We start from the raw sequence: 20,338 nt of genomic DNA on the forward strand, positions 1-20,338 counted from the left end.
CCCTTCTCTGGACACGCTCGAGTCATTCAATGGCCTTTTTGGAGTGAGGGGCCCAAAACTGAACCCAGTCACTGAGGGGCGGCCTCACCAGTGGTGCTCATACACAGTTATCCTGAACGGAAGTTTCATGTGTGATAAAATATCACATGTAACTCTTCATTTTATAATTACTGCCAGTAATCAAGGCAAAAATAGCATTAGTAATGTATGACTATTCATCTGCTCATCCAGGATATCACATTGTGTTCTCAGGAGAGCTGCTGAGGTTTTAGTATGTATACAGCTTTCCAAAGTAATTTAGACATAAACACCACTGATTTTAAGTATTTTTAACACATATGTTGCATAGATTTCTTATCTTCGTGGCTAGTCATATACAGATTTCCTTTAAACTCCACATACTAAATCAAAAATTTTGTTTTTCCACCTTTTTTTGGCAATCGACAAATCACTGTGTGATTTTCATCAAATCGTTAAGCAAATGCTAGTACCACAGTCTAAATCAACCAAACCCAGTACAAGATTTTTACATAACACAGATAATACATTTATTATTTTCATCAATATTAATTTATCCTACCCCTTTCACATTTGCTGTTGCACTCCTTGCTACTTCAGACATCAAACCAGGAGTAATTCTTGTCTTGTGCCTCATCTGCTTACCTTTATACAAAATGGATGTGCAGCACCAACTAGCCGAGCTCCCGCTCACCTACAAATAAACAAAAAGTTACTTTTTCCTCAATACAGGCAAGAATAGGTAAAAGAAAAAAAATGCAAGCAAAAAATGACACCTTCATCCTCCTTCCCCTCGGTTTCTGTACTGCTGCTCTGAGGACAAGTGGTCAGGTTGGCCTGTGCTGCGCAGCCATGGTTAGACTTTTCCAAGGCAGGCCGTTAAACTCGATTTCTCCAGAGAGAAATAAATGCAAGGAAGTTAACATGGACTTTTTTTTGAAGATTTTTGCAGAAATGGCAAGTGAATGGCTTTAAAGGGCAGCGTGTGGCCTGTACATGGTTTAACAGGCCATCCCTGGGCTGCTGACAAAGCTGTCAACGAACAGCCCGGGAACCGCTAGGCCACGGCGCTCTTTTGGGATGGGAACACCCATGCCATACGTTGCCTGGAGGGTTTAGGCTAGACTAAAGTTAGTCAGCTGCAGGTGTCGAAAGGAGCAGGCCTGGGCACAGAGGGAGAACCCGAGGTGTGACTGGTCCCAGGGCAGGCTCATCTCCAAAGAAAGAGCTTCAGGCACGCCGAGGCTGCGCTGCCAGCGGCGACCATCGGGGATCCACCACAAAACCATGCTGCTGGGAAGCAGAAGGATCACGGGATCCACCGCAGAACCACGCTGCTGGGAAGCAAAAGGATAACGGAAATAAAGCACCAGGCCGAGGAGAGGGCAGCGAGGGTTTGTGAAGGCATTGAGACACCCCCATTTCTACTGAAATCCAGCAGAACTTGGGTCTGAGCCTCAGGCACCGCAACCAGGTGAGGAAAAACAAAATCTGGAGATGCGGGTGGAGGGGGAGCAGTTGAAAAACATTCAGGTTTAACTCTCTGTTAAGCCAAACCTGGAGAGGAATTACTCTGTTTCGAGAGATCGATTCTGGGTGTCATCATACACCCGGCCCCTGAGGGGAAACCACAGCATGGGCCACGCTGCTTGGGTGAAGTTTACAAACTACAACCTCCTCACCGCCTTTATTTCCCTTTATACCTCAGAGTCTGCAGGACACGATCCAATTATTAATAGAGTAACAAAACCAGCCAACTCCACGCTGTAGCCAAAGTGGTGTTTAATGCTTCTGCTTTTGGAAGTAACGATTTACAAAATACAAAGGTAAAAATATTAATTACATCGTTTTAACCTGAATTAAAAACAGACCATGTGTCTCTTTTACTATATACATGTGAATAAAGCATCGCTCAGGTTATTTTGATACAAACCACAGTATTAGGAAATATAAAGAGTATATAATTTTTATCAATAAAACAAAATTTCATAGTTATACAAGGTGAAGAAGAGTCTTACAAAAATAATTTTGTGGTTCTAGCACAGATTTGACACAAATCTGCTTTAAGGAAATATTCACCTGTCCCAACCTGCATGGCATTTATCACAGTAACTTTATGACAAATCCTGAAACAAATTACAAACGCAGTACATTTATTTTTAAAAATACCATTATTACAAGCCTTCAAGTGTATTAAACTCTTAAACTACAATCTGTTTTCACGCTGGCTGATTTATAAATTTGCCCCATTTGAAAGCACAGAGTAAGGAATCACTTCCTAGCCCAGAGCTTGACTTGAAAGTTTATCCAGAAGCATGTGCATTCTCATCTGTGAAAAAATGAGGGGCCCGGCTGCCGTTTCTGAGGAGCTGAACACACTTTACGAGGAGGAGGAGGACCAGGACCAGCAGCTGGTTGCCAGGAGCCAGGGGAGCAGAGACAGTGCAGCTCTGCCCCGCCAGGCCATGGCTACTCGGGCCTAACCTCCCGCTCACAAAGGGAGCGGCTTTGGGAAACTTTACACAAAATGTAACTGAAATGTACATCTATCCAGAATACTTTATTTATCAGCAGCAGCGTTCCCAGAAACGTGGGAATCTGTTCAAGTTTGTGTTAGGGCTTACAGCCTCCCACAACAAGGAGAAATGTAGAACTCTTAATAAAAAGGTACAGCGCCGCTGCCCTTCTGCCTTGAACTGCAACTCCCAAAGGTTCCTTCTTTGGGTTTTTTATATTGTAAACCAGCTCAAGAAAAACCAAAAGGAGGGAGCTGCTATTTCTGACAAATACTAGGAAGAGTATCCTTATGCTGTGCAAATTAAGTGTGAGTACACTTGGATTCTAGTCATACAGGAACTACTTCAATATTGAAGATACCAACACTTAATAAAAAGAACAAAGTCAAGTTTAACATTCTCCTGATAGTCAATACATTTTTTATATCAACAAAATTAGCAAAGAAAAAAAATACTGTTGGAAACTACAGACATTTTCATCATTTCTGTGCTATCTGATATTCAGGGCTCAGCTGTGAGGCAAGAACAGGTGCCCAGAGCAAAACCTGATATAAAATACTGGGTTTGTATTTGTAAGTCATTTTTCCATCCAACATGTGTCCTGTTTGTTGGACCCTTCCCGTGTGTCTGCCTGCTCCTCATCACTAGAGCATCCCAGGTAGTGAACTTTGACCCAGCCTGGTGCTTTTGCACTTAAATAATTAGGGATGATCATCCTGGACACTGAAATGTTAGGGATGCAAAAATTAAAACACTTATCGGCTCTGAAGGAATACAAAGATACAGACAGGCTTTCATAGAAATCTTTGCTGAGAAAGGCGCCGCGTTTCTGTAGCAAAAACTTTTTTTTAATACTCGCTTTCATTACAAATTGTGTTACGATGCAGCAAACTGCCAAGGGGTTTTCATTCCTTTTGTATTCTAATATATTTTATCGACAGTGGTATAACTACATGAAAGTGGCAACTGGGACAGTCTGCAAGTGAGGGGAGTTAACTTTCCACTAGCTAAGCTATTTCTACACCCCTTTTTGGAGCTCACTCTCAAAACAGATGAACAGGGGAACCGAGGGGGGTTTTATTTAAGTATTATTATAGAATTGATCTGACATATCGTCTACTGGGTTCCTCCAGAATGCAAAAGGCTGTATCTAAAAACCAACCAACCAGAACCCTCCCTGTGACCACTTCACTCTAGTTTCTAGAGCACAGCGTTTAGGTGGTCAAAATGCACGTGTGAGTAACGTAACTACTAAGCAGTTAGGCTCAGCGTAAGCTGCAGCAGTGCATTCTTAACAGTGTAAAGAAACTACACCAGGCCCACGTTCACACTGCAGGTAAGAGAGTGAAAAAAAGGAGAAAGTTCTGTTTTGTTCAGCTGTAGAGCTGCAGTAATCTCCAAGGACAGTCTCGAGAGTCAGGGTGGACAGTGTAATAAAAGCCCTGCACAGTGTACAGTAACAATGGGAAGACCGATACAAAAAAATTACATTAAAATCGAACAGTGGTATGACTTCATCAGTCTCTGTAATGCACCCACAAACTATGACCTGTCCTGTGATTTATGTACGGTAAGATTTTACAGAAAAGAAGTAATGGTTACTCTAAAAGGAGAAGAACTAAAAAGAACGTGGCACAAAAGCTACGAGGACCATAAGGAAAACCAGTTGGTTCTTGTTTTTACCATATTCCACTCCAGATTAAAATACAGTCAAGTTTAAAGCAAAGAGAAAAAATACATACACAGGTATCTGTGAATTCTCACCATGGTAAGACTGGAGGTCTTTTGAAAAGCAGCCTTTTGGTTTGATAATCCAGATGTATCCCCTGTGTTAAACATGATGGCAAACTTCTTTGCTCTAATATAGTCTAGCTAAAAACTGTTCCATCGTGGAGTCCAAGTCTCCTTTCGATATCCTCCTCTTTGGGTACCCTAAATTTTGACCATACACTGTTCTACTCATCGTTACTTGATGAAGCATCCCAGGTTTTGAGTCATTTCACAGTAACTAAGCTTTCAGATATCTTTTGGCCTTTTACCTTCAAGCAGCTATTTCAGTTTTTACAGCACAGGAACAGGCTTAGCCATCTTTTTTTTGACCTCAATTATTACCAGGATTTTTAAAAAACAAGGGTTGGAAAATGTGGTGAAAATGAACTGTCTGCAAAATATGATCTGGTTATCCTGGTAACAAAGACACCATTTCAATCTTTGGAAACATTCTGTATTGTTATTTTGCACTAGTTGATAAACTCTGCTCTCAGTACAGAGGACTTTGCTCATCCTACTGTCGTTTCAAGTGGGGATACGTTCCTTTCGAGCTTGGGTAGACACTATTGCTTGCACCAACCTGTGCTGGGAGTGGGAGGATTAAAGATGAATTTTAGATCTTCAAGGTTAACAGGGACAATTTTTAAAACCGCTGTGTTTCTCAAAGACCTGATCTTTTAACAGATTGTACTGTTCTTGTGATTGAAGAAAGTTTTGAAGTGTCTGAAAAATTTTCCTGTGAAAATATTTTTTTTTTTTTCCCCCGATGCAAGTAAAACTTATATTGGATTGGAGGAAACTTATTCTTTCCTAACCAACCAATCTGTATGCCAGTTGAGTGCAGGTCTGCTTTACACACTTATTTCCTCACCTATTACTTAATTTAATTCAGTATTTATATGATATTCATATATTTAGGAAGATTATCTCCTTAGTAACAGTCAACTCAGTGCTGGCTACAAGTCCACACACAATGCAGGAAGCATTCTAGGACTCTGAAAAGTCTTAGTTTAAGGATTTTGCAGTCTGATAGACCCCGCTGGGAAACTAACCTTTCAAAGCCTGTCACTAGATTTCCGCAGCTTTGGAGCTACAGTTTTAATTTTAAGTGGCTACTGGCTGCTCTCAGACCAGGAGAGGCCAAATGCTGTTGCTCCTGCTGTACCTGTTTTGGGTCGAATTCTGCCCGAAAGCGGAGCGGCAGCAGGGCACAGCAATAGCTCAGTGGTTCTCCCGAGGGTGGGGATCACCTGCTTTGTGAACTTGGGCAGGTCACAGCAATTTCCCTCCAGGGCCGAGGGTAGCACACACGCTGCCAGGCAGCTCTGAGCGCTCAGGACCCTTCTGCCTAAACCAGAGCAGCCACCGAAGCGTCACAGCCAAACAGCACAATGCGGCTGCCTGAGAGTCTAAAAATCTGAATGTATTTAAAAATTGTACAGTCCTATACACTGGCAAAACGTAGACGAAATTATTTGTGACACATGCCAATAAAATTATGTTGGATGACAAGTTCAAGACTTTTTAAACAGATTTGTTCTAATATCACAATAACTGGAAAGACAGGGGGTGTCAGAACAACTTTGTGAGGACTCCACAGAGCGGAATTACTATTCACCTTCACTTTATAGAGGGTTGTTCAAATAATATTCCTTTTTCTATTAGATATTTACCTGCCACATTCACAAACTCTGCTTTTTATAAATAAACTAGAAGTATAGTGAGTAAGATACCTGAACTGGATGCGTATTTTGGATTTAAACATAAGTTTCAAAAGGATTTTTACTGGCCTTCACAGCTGCAAAGCTGAATCACAGAATCACCTAGGTTGCAAAAGAGCCATCGGAAGAGCCATCTGAATATGAAGAAAGCTCTGTCCCCCCATTCCTGCCTGCATGCATAGGGCTGAGCTCAAACTGCAGGCCCCGTACCCATGAAAATGCAAGGACAATTTTCCAAGAGTATCAGAGAAAGTGCCCAAGAGAGACAGGAAAATCTCTTGTATCAACACAACCTTTGGCCCAGCCCCATGTAAAGGCTGGGCCAAAAGCCAGATCAACTTAACTAGTCTAAAACATTAAATCAACCTTTTTTTTTGTTTTTTTTGAACACATACTGAGCTACCTTAAAAGCAGAAGCATTTTTTCAAGTGTAAAAACAATGATATCCATACTTGTCCACTGAGAGAGTAACACCTAGAGCACTGCTGAATACCACACACAAATCCACGCCGTGGGTGCAGACATCCAGCTGCACAGGGTGCATCTTTAGAATTCAAATTCAGTGCTGCTGCACTGCCGTCTCTCTACTTCTAGAAGCCCAGGATATGACTGAAGTGTCCCTGAAACAACAAAATTTCATGTCACTAAAAATTATCTCATCAAGAACTGTAGGTTTTTTTCCTCAGGATACGTTTTCAAACTTTATTTTAAAAGAAACTGACAGTTCCACTAACTGCATCACAAATGTTCCCTTTTTTTTCCTTGAAGGACTAGTGTACAACTAAAAAATCTGGACAGTAAAGGGACTGTTCAGTGTAAGGAGCATAACTGAGTCAAATTGAAATTAAAATATAGAGAATACAGGCAATTTTAGCATCATACTTGTATACCTTATTCTATTCCACCATTACATGTTTAAAGATTTTGAGGACAGAACAGAAACTTACTTCCAAACTACTTTTAAACTTAAGTCTGCATGTGTTTCTATCACATTGTATTTGTTTAAAGAATGTATCCACAGTCACACTTTTAGAACACAAAAAGCATTACATCTGGTTACCATGTAACACAGAAACATCTCAAGGATGATGATGATGTTCTTCCCGCCCCACAATCCTACCAAGTTTCTTTCTACTTAACCACTTCTTCCTCTTCTAAGTCCCTGCCTAGTCAGTAACACATTGGTCTGACGAAAGCTTACAAAAAATGCAACTAAAGTAATACTCTTTTCTCAAATTGTGGTTTAATACATGTCTATTTTATCTCAAGTTCATTACTAGACCATAGTTAAAAAACACAATCAGCCTAATCTGATTTGGAATGATGATATTTGTACTCAGTCATAATTTTCCAAAATTAAGTGGTCACTGATACAGAAGAATTTTACAGACTCTAATGTTGTCACTGTAATTCTAGAATACAACAAAACTCACTTCCTAATGTGCTAATTTGGTTTTTAATCCAAAAATGTTCTTCTCTTTTTTGGGTTGTGGTCCCTGAGATGTTGTCCATGCCCCCAAAGACAGTAACACACGGGGAAGGTTCAAATTTGGTAAGACACATACATGGTCATACTGGTTTCAATATTCCTAAAGTCAGCCCTGGATCTGGTTTCTATTTTATTTTTAAAGATGAGCAGAAATAAGTTAACACAGTAAATGTCTTTTCAGTCACAGCTCCTGACTTACGACAGCAACCTGTCTCATAGCATTCAATGGAAACTTTGCCATTAATTCCATCAAATCACAGATTTTGCTACAAACGTTCAGCGTTTCTGAAGAAATGCATGGCATTCCCCCACACCTCTCCTCATTTTGGGCTCTGTAAGGAATCCTGTGTGATGGCTCAGAAGGATACAGAGGATGCAAACAAAAGTCAAGAGTAGCTCCCAGGTATTTAAGAAACTTCCTAAACTGTGGTTAGACAATCTGCATGAAAAACGTAACTGTAGGAATGCTGTAACCTCTTTCACTGTTATCAGCCACTATCTCTTGAGGGGCTTGGCTTTCTATTCAGGGCTAAAGAGTAGTTAAGGTCACAGTCATCTGTTAGAGGGAGATTCTAGTGCTACTGGTGCAGCATTACAACATATGACACAGTGCCAAGTCAGAGCTGTGACTGCAGCCTACATAAGTAAAAAGAAAATACAGGTTTTAAACAGCTTGCTTTGGAGTGCCAAGAGGAGCCAATCTGAATCGGCTCAGAAGTCAGCACCATTCAGCTGTCCAAATGCTTGCACGGTTTTTCAGAAAAGTCAGGTTGTCTGTACCAAGCTCTGATTGCTGCTGGTTCTTTAGCTAGCTCGATTAAAACCAGCTCTGGTGTGTCTACAGTCTAATATTTTTAGGCTATGTCTACTTGTTGGAAAGGAAGTATCCAATTAAGAGGTAAAACTAAGAGATAGAATGGGATTCCTGAATATTTTATTACAATCCAGTAAATCAAGGAAGATATAAAAATGGGGTAGAGGAAGTTGTACGTTACTGTTTGCTTCAGTTACTTCCTAAACTCTGCTTTTTAGAGTGAATTTGAAAAATGTGTTTGCCATCTCCATATTTTCCAACTGCTGCTGGAAACATATTAGTTTGTGCTCTGCTGGCGTACCTCCGAAACGCTAAATCAATCTGCCTTCTTTTATTTACATGCTTTATTCCTGAGGAATGTAATTGCGGTTTTTATTAACTTTATGTTTTATGGATCTAATACTTAAGAACAAGTCTATCTTTTATGTCACAGAAAGAAGGTTAATATACTTACAGATTCTCCAGCAATACATCTTGGGCAAGGCTGGGCAGCACCTCTGCTTCCGTGGTTTTCAAAAATCTAATGAACAAAAACATACACAAAGCCATCAGGAAAAAAAACAAAGGGGGCAATTATTTGCAGTTTTATTATAAAATTTATTCTGAATGTGTTCTAAAAAATAGATGCTGACAATGTAAACGTACCATGGAATTTTGCTTTGTTTTTGGAGGCCAAGGACCGTAGTCAGGGGAGATTTTCTGTTTAGAATCCAGCTCCATGGCACAATCAACGAGGCAAGCATCAGTCTCATTTGGAATGGTTTCTGACGGCTTGCACGCTCGCTTCTGGAAGAATGAAAAGCAACATTTAGACATCTTCACAAGGCATAGGCCATTGAATACAAGTTTTCAGGATTTTATTGTTTATGACCGATAGGGATGTCGCATCCATTTGGAAGAACAGTAAGTTAGTAAAACGTGGACTACCAGGCACTAGGCCAGCACACCTAAAGGTTGTATTTAGCACCGTACCTCACGCTGGATGAGCAGGGAAACCTGCTACATGTCTCTGTGCCTCAGTTTCATAAACTGGGGATAAAATGCCACTGGAGAAAGAGCATACCTCACCCTCCGTTCATGCTTAATTTAGGATGGTGTTTATCAAAGGAGCAGATCATGGGAAGTTGTGTGAAATGACCAATTAAATCAAGGAAACGGAAAGAAAACCCTGAAGCCAAGTCAGGCAGCTACGAAGACATATTTTGGAAAGACATTTGTATCCTCTTCTGAACACTGCTACCTTTTTACAGCTTTCCATTGCTATATAATCACTTTCATGCTCTTGAAGCTCTAACCCGAGCTGTGCTTGTTCTTCCACCTCCGGAGGCAGGGCTGGCCTAACCAGGCCTGGCTCTCACAGTGCTCAGCAGTCCCCAGAAATCCTGCTGTGCCGCTCTGCGAGAGCCACCTCAGGAACTGGTGAGGGTAAGATGTGAGTCTGGGGAAGACACTGACTGGAAACTTTAAGAAGAATATCCTTGGCCTGTGACTGCTATCCCAGGCAACGGAAGGACTACCTAAATCCCAGGGGCTCCTTGAAACTGTAACAGCAAATTAACAGAGAAATGGGAAATTTCAAAACTGACGCAGACGTTTCAGGGTCTGACTCTGAATTCCAAGGAGATACATATGCTTTTGAAATTTTTTTCTGATGCCTTTCTGAACAAACTTTGTTTAAGGAATAATGGTACTCGATCTCTTTCACAAGCATCTGATTTCACAGGCAGAAGATGTGTTGCCACAGAACTCAGACTACTGAAGCACAGAAAGTAGATTTAAAATTTGAATACGCTATGCAAAAATAAAATGGATCAATACAACTGGAACCTCAGCGGAAAACAGTTGAAACGAGAACACTATCAAGGAATACAGGATATTTTGGATGGGAAGTAAATCAAAAAGTAAAATATGTATTGTACTAAGAAAGTGAATAATAGAATAACAAAAAGTCTGAGAAGGTCCTCTCAAGACAGACCGCCTTCCACTGGGAAAACATTCTCTTCCCTTTGTTGCTGAAGAACTCGTCCTTTATTAAAAGGTGCCGTATAGTGGTACGGCAGCGTAACGTGCGAGATGAAGGAGAAAAGGGAAAAAATGACTTACTGCCACACATCAGAAGGAATCTGGCTTATTAAAAATAAATTCAAGGTATTGTTGTTTGGGGGGGTTAAGATACGTAGCATCAGGGACAGGAATTCAGCATACAGAGTAGATGGGGGACAAATGTATCCTACCAATGCCAAGGCAATTTGTGGAAGTTTCTAGCAGAGGCTGGCTTCAGGGAAGACTTCACTCCCTGGAATTCTCTCTCTTAGGAAAGAAACAATCAATCCATCCTGCCTGCGTGCAGAATGGACCTAGTGCAGGATTCAAAGAGCCTGTGATTAAACCGACGAGCTCGCTATTCAAAAGGCAAGCAAGGATTTCACCAAAATGACTACTTTTTTGGGGAACGAACATGCTACCTCCAGCTTGGAAATGCAGTTTAAGACAAGCAACAGCAAATCATGTACTGTCCTACAACAGGTAGGAGACAGGTCTCTCTGCTGAGAAGATACTCTGTCGCTTTTTTTCCAGGACCTTCCAGCTGGAAAAGACACGCACATATTCACTGATGCTGAAAGGATAAAGGCCTCACAGATGCTGCTTTTCATAAACAGAGGAACTAAACTGGTGCAAAAACTACCTACATCGAAATAACAAACCTAAATGCAACGGAAAATATTTTAAGAAAGACTACAACTTTTTTTTTTTTATAATTTAGGTTTAAGATCTGAAAGATGCCCTATAAATTTAATATATTCATCACATGCAATTCCTGTTTTGTTTACCACATTTTTAAAGCCAGGCTTGCTTCTGGTTTGTGTCTCATCACCAGCCATCCTACAGGTATAAAGCAGGTCTCCATCCAGCCCAGCTTTACTTCGTTTAGTTCCCCTGGGTAGCTTTATGAGGATGGCAGTGTGTAGATGCTCCCCGTTTTATTAGGGCCCAGCTCCCTGCTGCCAGGAATGCAGGTGGCTCAGTTTGGGGGAGCAGAAGGAAGGTGAGGTCCCTGCAGGTCCCTGTTCTGGGAAACTCTGCTTGCAGTCCAGTCCAAACCAGAACACGCCATGTGAGTAGCCTTGAAAAATCTGTTATACTTTACCGGCCTCGAAATCCTTAAAACCAGTATGAAATCAGTAAGCTCCATCCTAAAGCAAGTTTCTGAAATACACACAGATAACCACACCAAGGTACAAAAGGCAGAAGGAAATCCTATGTTCATATATATATAACATACAGTAGGAGCTGAGGGAGAGCCCAAAATCTTCCCCAGTTACAACACCCACTAGCACAGGATGCTGCATGACAGCAGCAACAAATAAGGGGATGATTAAGACTTCAAACTAGTTGTTCTCCCCAGACCCAGGGATCAGTCTGGCCCTGCTTGCTTCGGTTAGTAGGGCCGAGTTCTGGGTCCCCTCCCCGAGTGGCTGACACAGCGGTAACATCTCTGCAAAGGCCGGCCACAGCGTTCCTAACGACTCGGCAACGCCTTAAAACCAACCAGGACAGAATCCCGAGGAGAAGAGCGACAAACGTTCTGGTATTAGACCTAAAACATGCAAAGCTCTGTACGGTGATAAAGCAAAGCACCTCGTCTGCAGTGCCACTCGCGTTCACGCCGTTAGCTAAAATCAGAAATAGCTGTCAGTGATTTAGCTAAGAAATCCCTGCACCACAGCGAGCAGGTACCAGAAGGCGGAGGGCACAGTTCGATTAGCACGCATCCATCCCCTCAGCACTCGGAAAGGTTAAGCGTAGGTGTTTCACCTCGGCCCGTGAGAGCATGTCACTGCAGCACCTCCACTGGCCGCTTAAACGCATCAAGCCATGGTGACTCAGTTGTCATCTGGACCGTAACCGCTGTTATAGAAAAAAAACAACCTCTGATGTCTTGTCTACACAGAAAATATTCTGAACTGGAATAAGAAAAGTTCTCTTTTAAAACCACCTTGCAGAGCTTGACTTATGTATTCTGCTGCCTACAGAGGTAGCGACAGCAACTCCGAGTTGCTCTATGTCACAGAAGTTTCAGAAGAATTTTATCTGGTCTTCAGACAACTGGCTCATTAATGCCTTCGTTAGTGGACAAGCTGCAATTCATGGACTAGAAGAAAGCTACTACTGGCCTCTCTAACCTCAAAAACAGGAGGAAGAAATTTTTTTTTTTATATATAACCTTGTCAGTCACCATCACAAAGCTCACTGGACAGATGCTTCTCTTCTCCGCACATGGCGTTTCTCTGATAAATGAGGTTAGCCCCGACTACACCAGTTTTTAGTCATGTCACACACAAACAGGGATGATCAAGTAACAGTGGGGGAGAGCGTGAAAACAAGGATAAGTTTTTCCTGGAACTCCCGTTAACTTTTGCAAAGTTAAATGGAGTTTAACTGCATTTACTTTTTGCAGTTTTGCAAAGTTAACAGCTGGGCACTTCTCAGGATGAACGAGCTGTACAAGGTGGTGGATGAGAGACACCTTGTCAGGATGAATCTGGTTAGAGACATACACACACTCGAGATTAGCTGGAATGGAGAAGTATTACAGAAGCCTAGCGTATGAATGCTAAACACACTGTGAGGCACATCCTGGAGCTGGGAGAGCAGGAAATAGATAGCATTAATAATGCCACATGGTACCACAGAATCATCTGGGTTGGAAAAGCCCTTGAAGCTCCTCCAGTCCAACCATGAACCTCACACTGACCGTTCCCAACTCCACCACATCCCTCAGCGCTGGGTCAACCCGACTCTTCAACCCCTCCAGGGATGGGGACTCCCCCCCTGCCCTGGGCAGCCCATTCCAATGCCCAACAACCCCTTCTGCAAAGAAATACTTCCTAAGAGCCAGTCTGACCCTGCCCTGGCACAGCTTGAGGCCATTCCCTCTTGGCCTGGTGCTTGTTCCTTGGGTCAAGAGACTCATCCCCCCTCTCTGCACCCTCCTGTCAGGGAGTTGTAGAGGGCCATGAGGTCTCCTCTCAGCCTCCTCTTCTCCAGACTAAACCCCCCCAGTTCCCTCAGCCGCTCCCCATCAGACCTGTGCTCCAGAGAGGGTAAAGAGGGTATCAACCGGGAAAAAAGAAAAAAAAAAAGCTTGTTTGGTGAAATTCTACTTAAAATTATGTGAGCGTGCGCGCAGACCCCCTGTCTCCAGGCAGACCAAAACCTCGATGGCACGTAGCACCAGCTCCGGCCAGCGGTACCGGTCCCCCCGCGACCCGCACGCAGCCCCGGTAACAAGGGGCTGGGGAGGCCAAGGGCCACCGCCACCTCCCGCCGGCCGCTCCCGCCCGCCCCGGCGGCACCACCGCCGCGGCGCCGCCAGAGGGCACCGGCCGCCGGGCCGCCCCCGGCCCCCTCACAGCCGCGGGGCCACCGTCCGCCTCAGAGCCCTCCTCAGCGCCAGCGCCAGCTCCCCCCCCACGAGGGAAGCGCCGAGCCGCCATTTCCCGCCGCTTTCCCGCCCCCCGCGCGCGGGCGGAACTCACGCGCTCCGGCTCCCCCGGCTCCGGCTCGTGCGCGCGCAGCGCCCCGCGCCGCCCCCGCGCGGGCAGCGGCACCGCGGCCATGATGGCGGGGCGATACCCCCCCACCCTTTTTTCTTCTTCTTCTTCCTCCTCCTTCTCCCTCCTTCCGCGCTGCTTCCGCACCCCGCGCTGCGCCCGCGGCCCGGCCGGGCTCCGCCGCCTGCCAGCCCCGCGCGGGGCGGGGCCGGGGCGGGAGGCCGCCGCCCCTCCGCCGCGCTGTGGGAGGCCGGCGGGGGGGACATCGGGGCCTTGCGGACCGGCGCCGCGCAAGTTTTAAGGCGGCTGCTCCGCGTTTATTTGCGCGGGCGGTTAGGAGGGGGGCAGCGAGGTTCCGCGGAGCGGGGTCCGCGCCGAAGGTTTGCGCCGTCAGCCTGCGCGCGTCTGACGTGAGCAGAGCTGCGGAGGGGAGGGGCGACCTGACGTCACCCGCAGTGGTAGTTTCACGAATTTGCGTTTTATGAACATTCCGAGTGTTCCTTAAATTGGTAGGAAAAGGTTTAAAAGCTGGGCAGCAATTTCAAGTGGTCTTCAAATAGCCGGTGACCTTACTCTAAATCCTGCGCTAAGCAGGAACTGGGTTGGATGCAGGACAGGCTTTAATTTTCACTTTTAATTTCTTCGGGTTTTGGTGGCATTAGAGACAACAAGAAAATATTATCCGCGACCTTTGCGTCTGCGACTTCATGTAATTTACGGTCTAATTTCCGTGCCTGCAGGCTCCAGGTAGGCCAGAACATCAAAGAACAAAACCCACATAAAGGGATGACGGAGGCTGCACGTGTGTGGGGGCTGGAAATAGCTTTAAAGTTGGCATAGTGGATGGGAAAAAAAAAAAAAAAGATATTTCCTAGGGAAGAGGAAAAAAGCTTGCTCTGTCTCTGTGCCGCCTACAGCAAGGTCAGAAAAACCACCACCTAAGCTGGTTTTTGTCTGTGAAGTGTGTCAGTAACCTTTCTGTTAACAGCGGTCAGAGTTCATCCATTGAGGTAATGATGTGACCACGGCTGTTGCCATCAGCGATTTGAGCTTATTTTGTAATTAAATCTTTCCCAAAGAACTAAACCTCCTTTAGAGTCCCAGGAAAGATCAGAGGCCACGTGGAAATTACTACTAGGAAACTACGCGTGCCCAGCATCGTGTGCATTACGAAAGCTGGGGAGTAAGGAGTTTGCTTCCCAGGTATGACGCACTCGGGACTGAACACAGAATTGATGAGAACATCTTAGCGTAGCTCCTACTTTTTTTTGGCAGCAGTTGTCCTTCTCCAAAAGAAACATTTAAATGCTGTGTGATGGTGCACTGAAGATCTCTGTTTTCGCGAGTGTTTCAGCAGTGCTGAGAATAACGATTACGGCTTTTAGATTTGGGGACCTAACCACAGGTGAGGGACTGACCGTTCCAGGGACCTGCACCAGCCTGGTGGCCTCGGGCCGCTATAAGGAGCTGAAGGGAGCAATGTCTCAAACATTCATCGACACAGAAAACCTCAAGGACAAGCTGTGGCCTTGGGATTAGTCTAAGGGATGTCCCCCAAGGAAGCGGGAGTGTATGGAAGGCTGCACCCCCCACCCCCTTGCAGTCGCACTGACAAACTCCTTAGATGAACCTCAGAGGGGCAGACATGGACTGAGCGAAACCCCATTGTGCAAGCCAGACACCAGGCTTGCCTTGCTAATGACTTGCTAATGACTAATGGGCCTTCGCCATTGAAGTGGTAACAAGACCTGATAAGAGGTGAGCTTCTGGGATGACTGATAAGATCTCTGGGAACAGAGGAAAAACCAAAGCTGGGCAACGATCACCAACCACCGACTCAACTGGAACCCCGGCTCCACCTTCTTCCTCATCTCATGGAAATCAGTTTCTGGAATCCCTGCCCCTCCTCGTCTAGTATGCAAATCAACAGATACGATGAACTTAAAAGGGGACAGAAGCTTTGCGGGTGTGCACCCACCACCCAGGATTACCGGACCTGAGACAACGCTGGATCCAGGGGTGCTGATCCCCATTTCCTTAACTCTTTCTCTCCTTCCTTTTTCTTTCCTTTCTTTTCTTTCTTACAGATTTCTAAGAGACCACATTGCTTATTATCCTTTTCCAAGTTTAAATTGTTCTCTACTGCAAGTAGAACATTTTAACAGGTCGTTTGGTGTCCTTTCACCTTGATTTAACCGGAGGGGATCACAGAACCCTTGGGACTCTCTGGGCTTCCAGTCCGGGTTGTGACAGCCACATGTTGCCCTGTTCCTGCCTGGTACAAGTCACCCCTCCAGCTGGAGCTGCCCATCATTATTTCAGATTAAGTCCCAGGAAAGTACCTGAGTTTTAATACAGAAATATCCAATTGTCAAACAGAATCGTTTGGAAGCTTCCAAGGATCACCTGAAAATTCCCACCCACCACAGCAGAAGGTCAAAACCCGAGAGCGGTCTGCACAAACTGCACAGCGGTCCAGATACTCGTTTCTGATTAATTCTGAAAATGATCAGCAGAAGACTCTTTTCTAGAGGATGGCTCCCTCCTTTAATGAAGCGAAGGTGTCTTCTGCACCCTCCATCTCCTGCCAAAAGGGGGGAAAACAAAATGGAAGGGCGGAGGTGGGACTGAGCAGAATTCACCGTGCTTGTTGCTCCTGGCGCTATGTGCTGCAGATAAAACCAGAGTCCTTCATTTCACTTTTGCTGGGTCGTGAGGCCAGCGCGGGACGATATCCTCAGTCAGGGGGGTGTGATTTACTGCTTGGCTTTTCTGCTCTGCTAAATTGAGCTGCTTTGCAGGAGAAAACCCGTATTGTCACGCTATCCCTGGCATTCATTCCTTCTGGAGCTTATTCTTCACTGGGGATCCAGCTGTACTTACAGTATATGCTCTGTCACATTCTTTGAGCCTGAGGGCGTATCACCAAAAAATAATCCACAGATTTAAATTTTTTTTTTTAATTTAGCATTTGACATGCCTGATAGAAAAATAACCCTAAATCTGGGTAATCCACTTTGCAGAACATCTGAAGCATAAGCCATTTCAGAGTTTGAACCAAACCCAAATCCATTCACATCAAATCAGATTTATTTAATTATTTCAAAGCCACCTTCCAGTTCCACCTCCAGAGCTTATTTATGTGTCTTGCCAGTACAGCTAGCATTGTGGACTGGCCTCCCGTTTATATTCACATGTTTAGAACAATAGGATGCCCTGTAAAAAACACATATTTTGTGACACATCCATCTAAATGTGTCAGCATACAGCAGGGGATCCCTTTCTGCAGGTGCAAGCCTTGCAAATGGCAAGTGCGTTAGAAAAGTCTCATCTGCCGTAAAAACTGCGGAGTTCAGTGTTACCTGTGTGAGCAGAACGAAGATCCGTTCTCTCCCTCCATGGATATTTTTCTGAGGAAGAAAAAGCTGAGCTTGGTAAAGGCTATGATAAGGAGTATGAAAGCTCAGTTCAGTAAGTCACAAAGAATAGTCGTGCAGATCCAAAAGGGTGATCTTGTAGAGTGATTAATTGCTTATGCTCTGAAGACTGCATGGCCTGAAGTAAAAATGCAAATGCTGCAATCACCAGATTTTAAGAGTTCGGTAACAAAGGTAGAGGAGATATAATTTACCAACCTTTCCAAGGCATCTTGGGAACTAAGAGGCTAGAAACAAAAGGCATGCTGCTCTTTACATGAAGACACCTTCAAATGTCTTATGTTTTCAGTTAGGGATGCACCTTGTCTTCTGCAGGCGAGATCTGACTGAAAAAACCCAACCCTCCAGCAAAAAGATGGAGAGGTGCTTTGGTTGTCAGAAATAGCTTGTTGCCGTCCTCAGACTCAACTATATTTGCAACTTGCTAAATTCAGAGACCTTCACTTCTTGAGACTTTTCTGAGTTTTATCTGAAGTAGTTTGCCCTTTTTCTTGCAGAGAAATTACATCGCACCACCCCAAAATCCCATTCTTAGATTTGGTGTTCTTGTATCCTGAGAAACTGAGGACTCACAAGTCTTTTCATTCTTCTCTCCATTTGCTCAGTTTTTTCCCTTTCCTCAGTTAAGCTCATTTGCTAAATGTCTCTCCATGCCTTCTCTGCTGTTAACTCCATCATTTTGTGGAACAGCAGGTAATTTAAAAGGAGAATAATTTCACAGAGTCATTTGTATTTGGAAGAGACCTCCTGAGGTGGCCCAGCCCAAGATCCTGCTCAAGCAGGGTGCCTAGAGCAGGTTGCCCAGGACTGTGTCCTGTGGGGTTTTATCTCCAAGGATGGAGACTCCACAGCCTCTCTGGCCAGCCTGCTCCGGAGTTTTGCCACCCTCACAGTGAAAAATTGTTTTCTTGTGTTGATATTTACCCTTAGTAAATAGATTTAGCACTCACAAACCTGTCAGACCTTCCAATCTGTTCCTTTGCACAGCTTGTTGAGTGCTGTTAGAGAAAGACTCAGGACTGTAGGAACTCTGCAATTACAGACATGCTCGTTCTTTGTCACACCTTGGTCCAAAGCTAACTGATATCTTCAGGTCTTCAACTGGGACCTTAATTTTACCATTTTCCTAGACGAAAATGTCAGTATTTCCATGTTTGCTGTACTTGAGTCCCTGTTAAAGTCCCCCTCATTTTGTTTTATTCTGTGTATACAACTCCTACTGACATTTAATCAAGAAAACTAGTGACCTCTCATAGCCTTTTCCCACTGCTATTATACTAAGACCTGACATGTCTTAAAGTGAGTTCATGTCTTTTTTCAGAATATTTGCTCTTTGTTTTGCAGTGTTCATACTAGACAATCACTTCACCTCTCACTCCTATACATTCTTCTAGACCAAAGTGGTTTTCACTTTATCTTGTGTCTTGCATCCAAAAGTCAAAATATTATGCCGGACCACGTTTGCTTACCACAAAGGGTTTTTTTCAGAACTATTATGCATTCTTACCATTGCCAGTGCCCTCTTCCTGGCTCCTATTCTCTACTTATTGTGGGTTTTCTATGCTCATCTTCGGAATCTGTTATTTGCACCCTTTATACTCATATCACACATTCTTCTCACATCCAAGCTTTTTTCCTCTTCATGTTCAAGGCTCTCCGAACCCCCTAGAATAATAAAAGGGGACAATACAGAGTCTTTCTGCGAACCAGCAAGAGTGGTGTGAGCATGTGGTTGCACTGAATCTCATCTTTGCTGCTGGGAGAGCAGGTTGTCACCCCTGGATAGCTCTTGCTACATGGCAAACAATTCTGCCTTGATTTACAATGATTTTTTGAAGAGTGTTCATCATATCATCAGCAGTCACAGTCAAGGTCCCTAGGGGAAAAAAAACCCCAATACTCAAAATAATTTTATCAATACAAGTAATCTGTTTTAATATAAATTTTAATTTTTCTTTGAACGCAACCATTTCCTTTACTTTTTTTTCCCTAGGATCAATCTTAGTTTGTACAGTCTAGTAAATCTCACCAGTTCAGACACCCAAGAAGCTGTTTTTGCAAGAATCAACAAAAACATGCTGTTCTTAATCACTTCATATAAATAAGACGCCAAATTACTGCATAAGAAGAAGTCTTTTGTAGCAAAGACTAAATTCCCAAAAGTATAGCTGATGATATATCAGAATAAAGGAAGGATGTAACCAGATAAAATAAGAAAAGGTGTTGCTTAGGCATATTCTAAAGGTATTAGTTTTCATTTTACACTGTAATAAATACTATTTCTGTATCAAACCATAGCTTATACATATCCTGAATACTTAGCAACTTCCAGCTACTTTAATTTCTTCAGTCTCTCTACTGCTATGTCTTTGTCTGAGCACAGCTCAGGAAAACAATATTAAACACCAGTAATTTTTTGCCACACATATAGTTGTGAGTTCAGGGACTGGCTAGAACAAGAATTATGTTAACACACATCTATATTTTACGGGGCATTCCCAGCTTGAATATAACAGAATAAAACCTGTGTCTGTAAGGAATATACATTTCAGTACCTCAGCAGGGCACTACAATACGGTAATTAGCAAATGTAAAGCCAAGACACAATTCTTTTGCAAACTGAGGTATTCAGGCAGGGCGAAAACAGGAGTGGCACTGGGGAGTGAGCGGCCACGCCGTGCTGTGTCTTCAGGTTTTCTTTCAGCCCGCGTTGGATATCGCCTCTGCAATCGAGTTCTTTGCAACTTGAGGTGAGCAGTAGATCAACTGGGCACTATGGGAGGCTTGCCAGATTAATTTGGCCCGCTGCCTGTTGTTCAATCTGGAGTCATTGAAGCCCCGGGTTTCCCTGGGACCGTGCTGCCAAATACTCCATATGGGATGCCCAGAAATATAGCCTAATGTTAGGGAGATTTAGTTCCCCTGCGTCTCAATGGGCCTATACATTTTTAACAGCAATCCTTGTTTTTACCTTCCAAATGAACCTTGAAAAGGTCTTGTGAACCTTATTAAACAATG

General features: G+C 43.8%; 1 protein-coding gene across 1 annotated transcript; it reads right to left on the reverse strand.

Moving 5' to 3' along the window:
• Positions 1–1,783: 1,783 nt before the first annotated feature.
• On the reverse strand, positions 1,784–14,056 carry C7H10orf143 (chromosome 7 C10orf143 homolog). Its single transcript, XM_074875546.1, has 4 exons — positions 13,869–14,056; positions 8,974–9,114; positions 8,783–8,848; positions 1,784–6,645 (listed from the first exon to the last, which is right to left on the reverse strand). Exons 1-4 carry the CDS (start codon positions 13,947–13,949, stop codon positions 6,616–6,618), a joined length of 318 nt encoding a protein of 105 aa, XP_074731647.1. The 5' UTR covers positions 13,950–14,056; the 3' UTR covers positions 1,784–6,615.
• Positions 14,057–20,338: the final 6,282 nt, after the last annotated feature.

Source organism: Strix uralensis, chromosome 7 (genome assembly GCF_047716275.1).
Source record: "Strix uralensis isolate ZFMK-TIS-50842 chromosome 7, bStrUra1, whole genome shotgun sequence".
NCBI classification, from domain to species: domain Eukaryota; kingdom Metazoa; phylum Chordata; class Aves; order Strigiformes; family Strigidae; genus Strix; species Strix uralensis.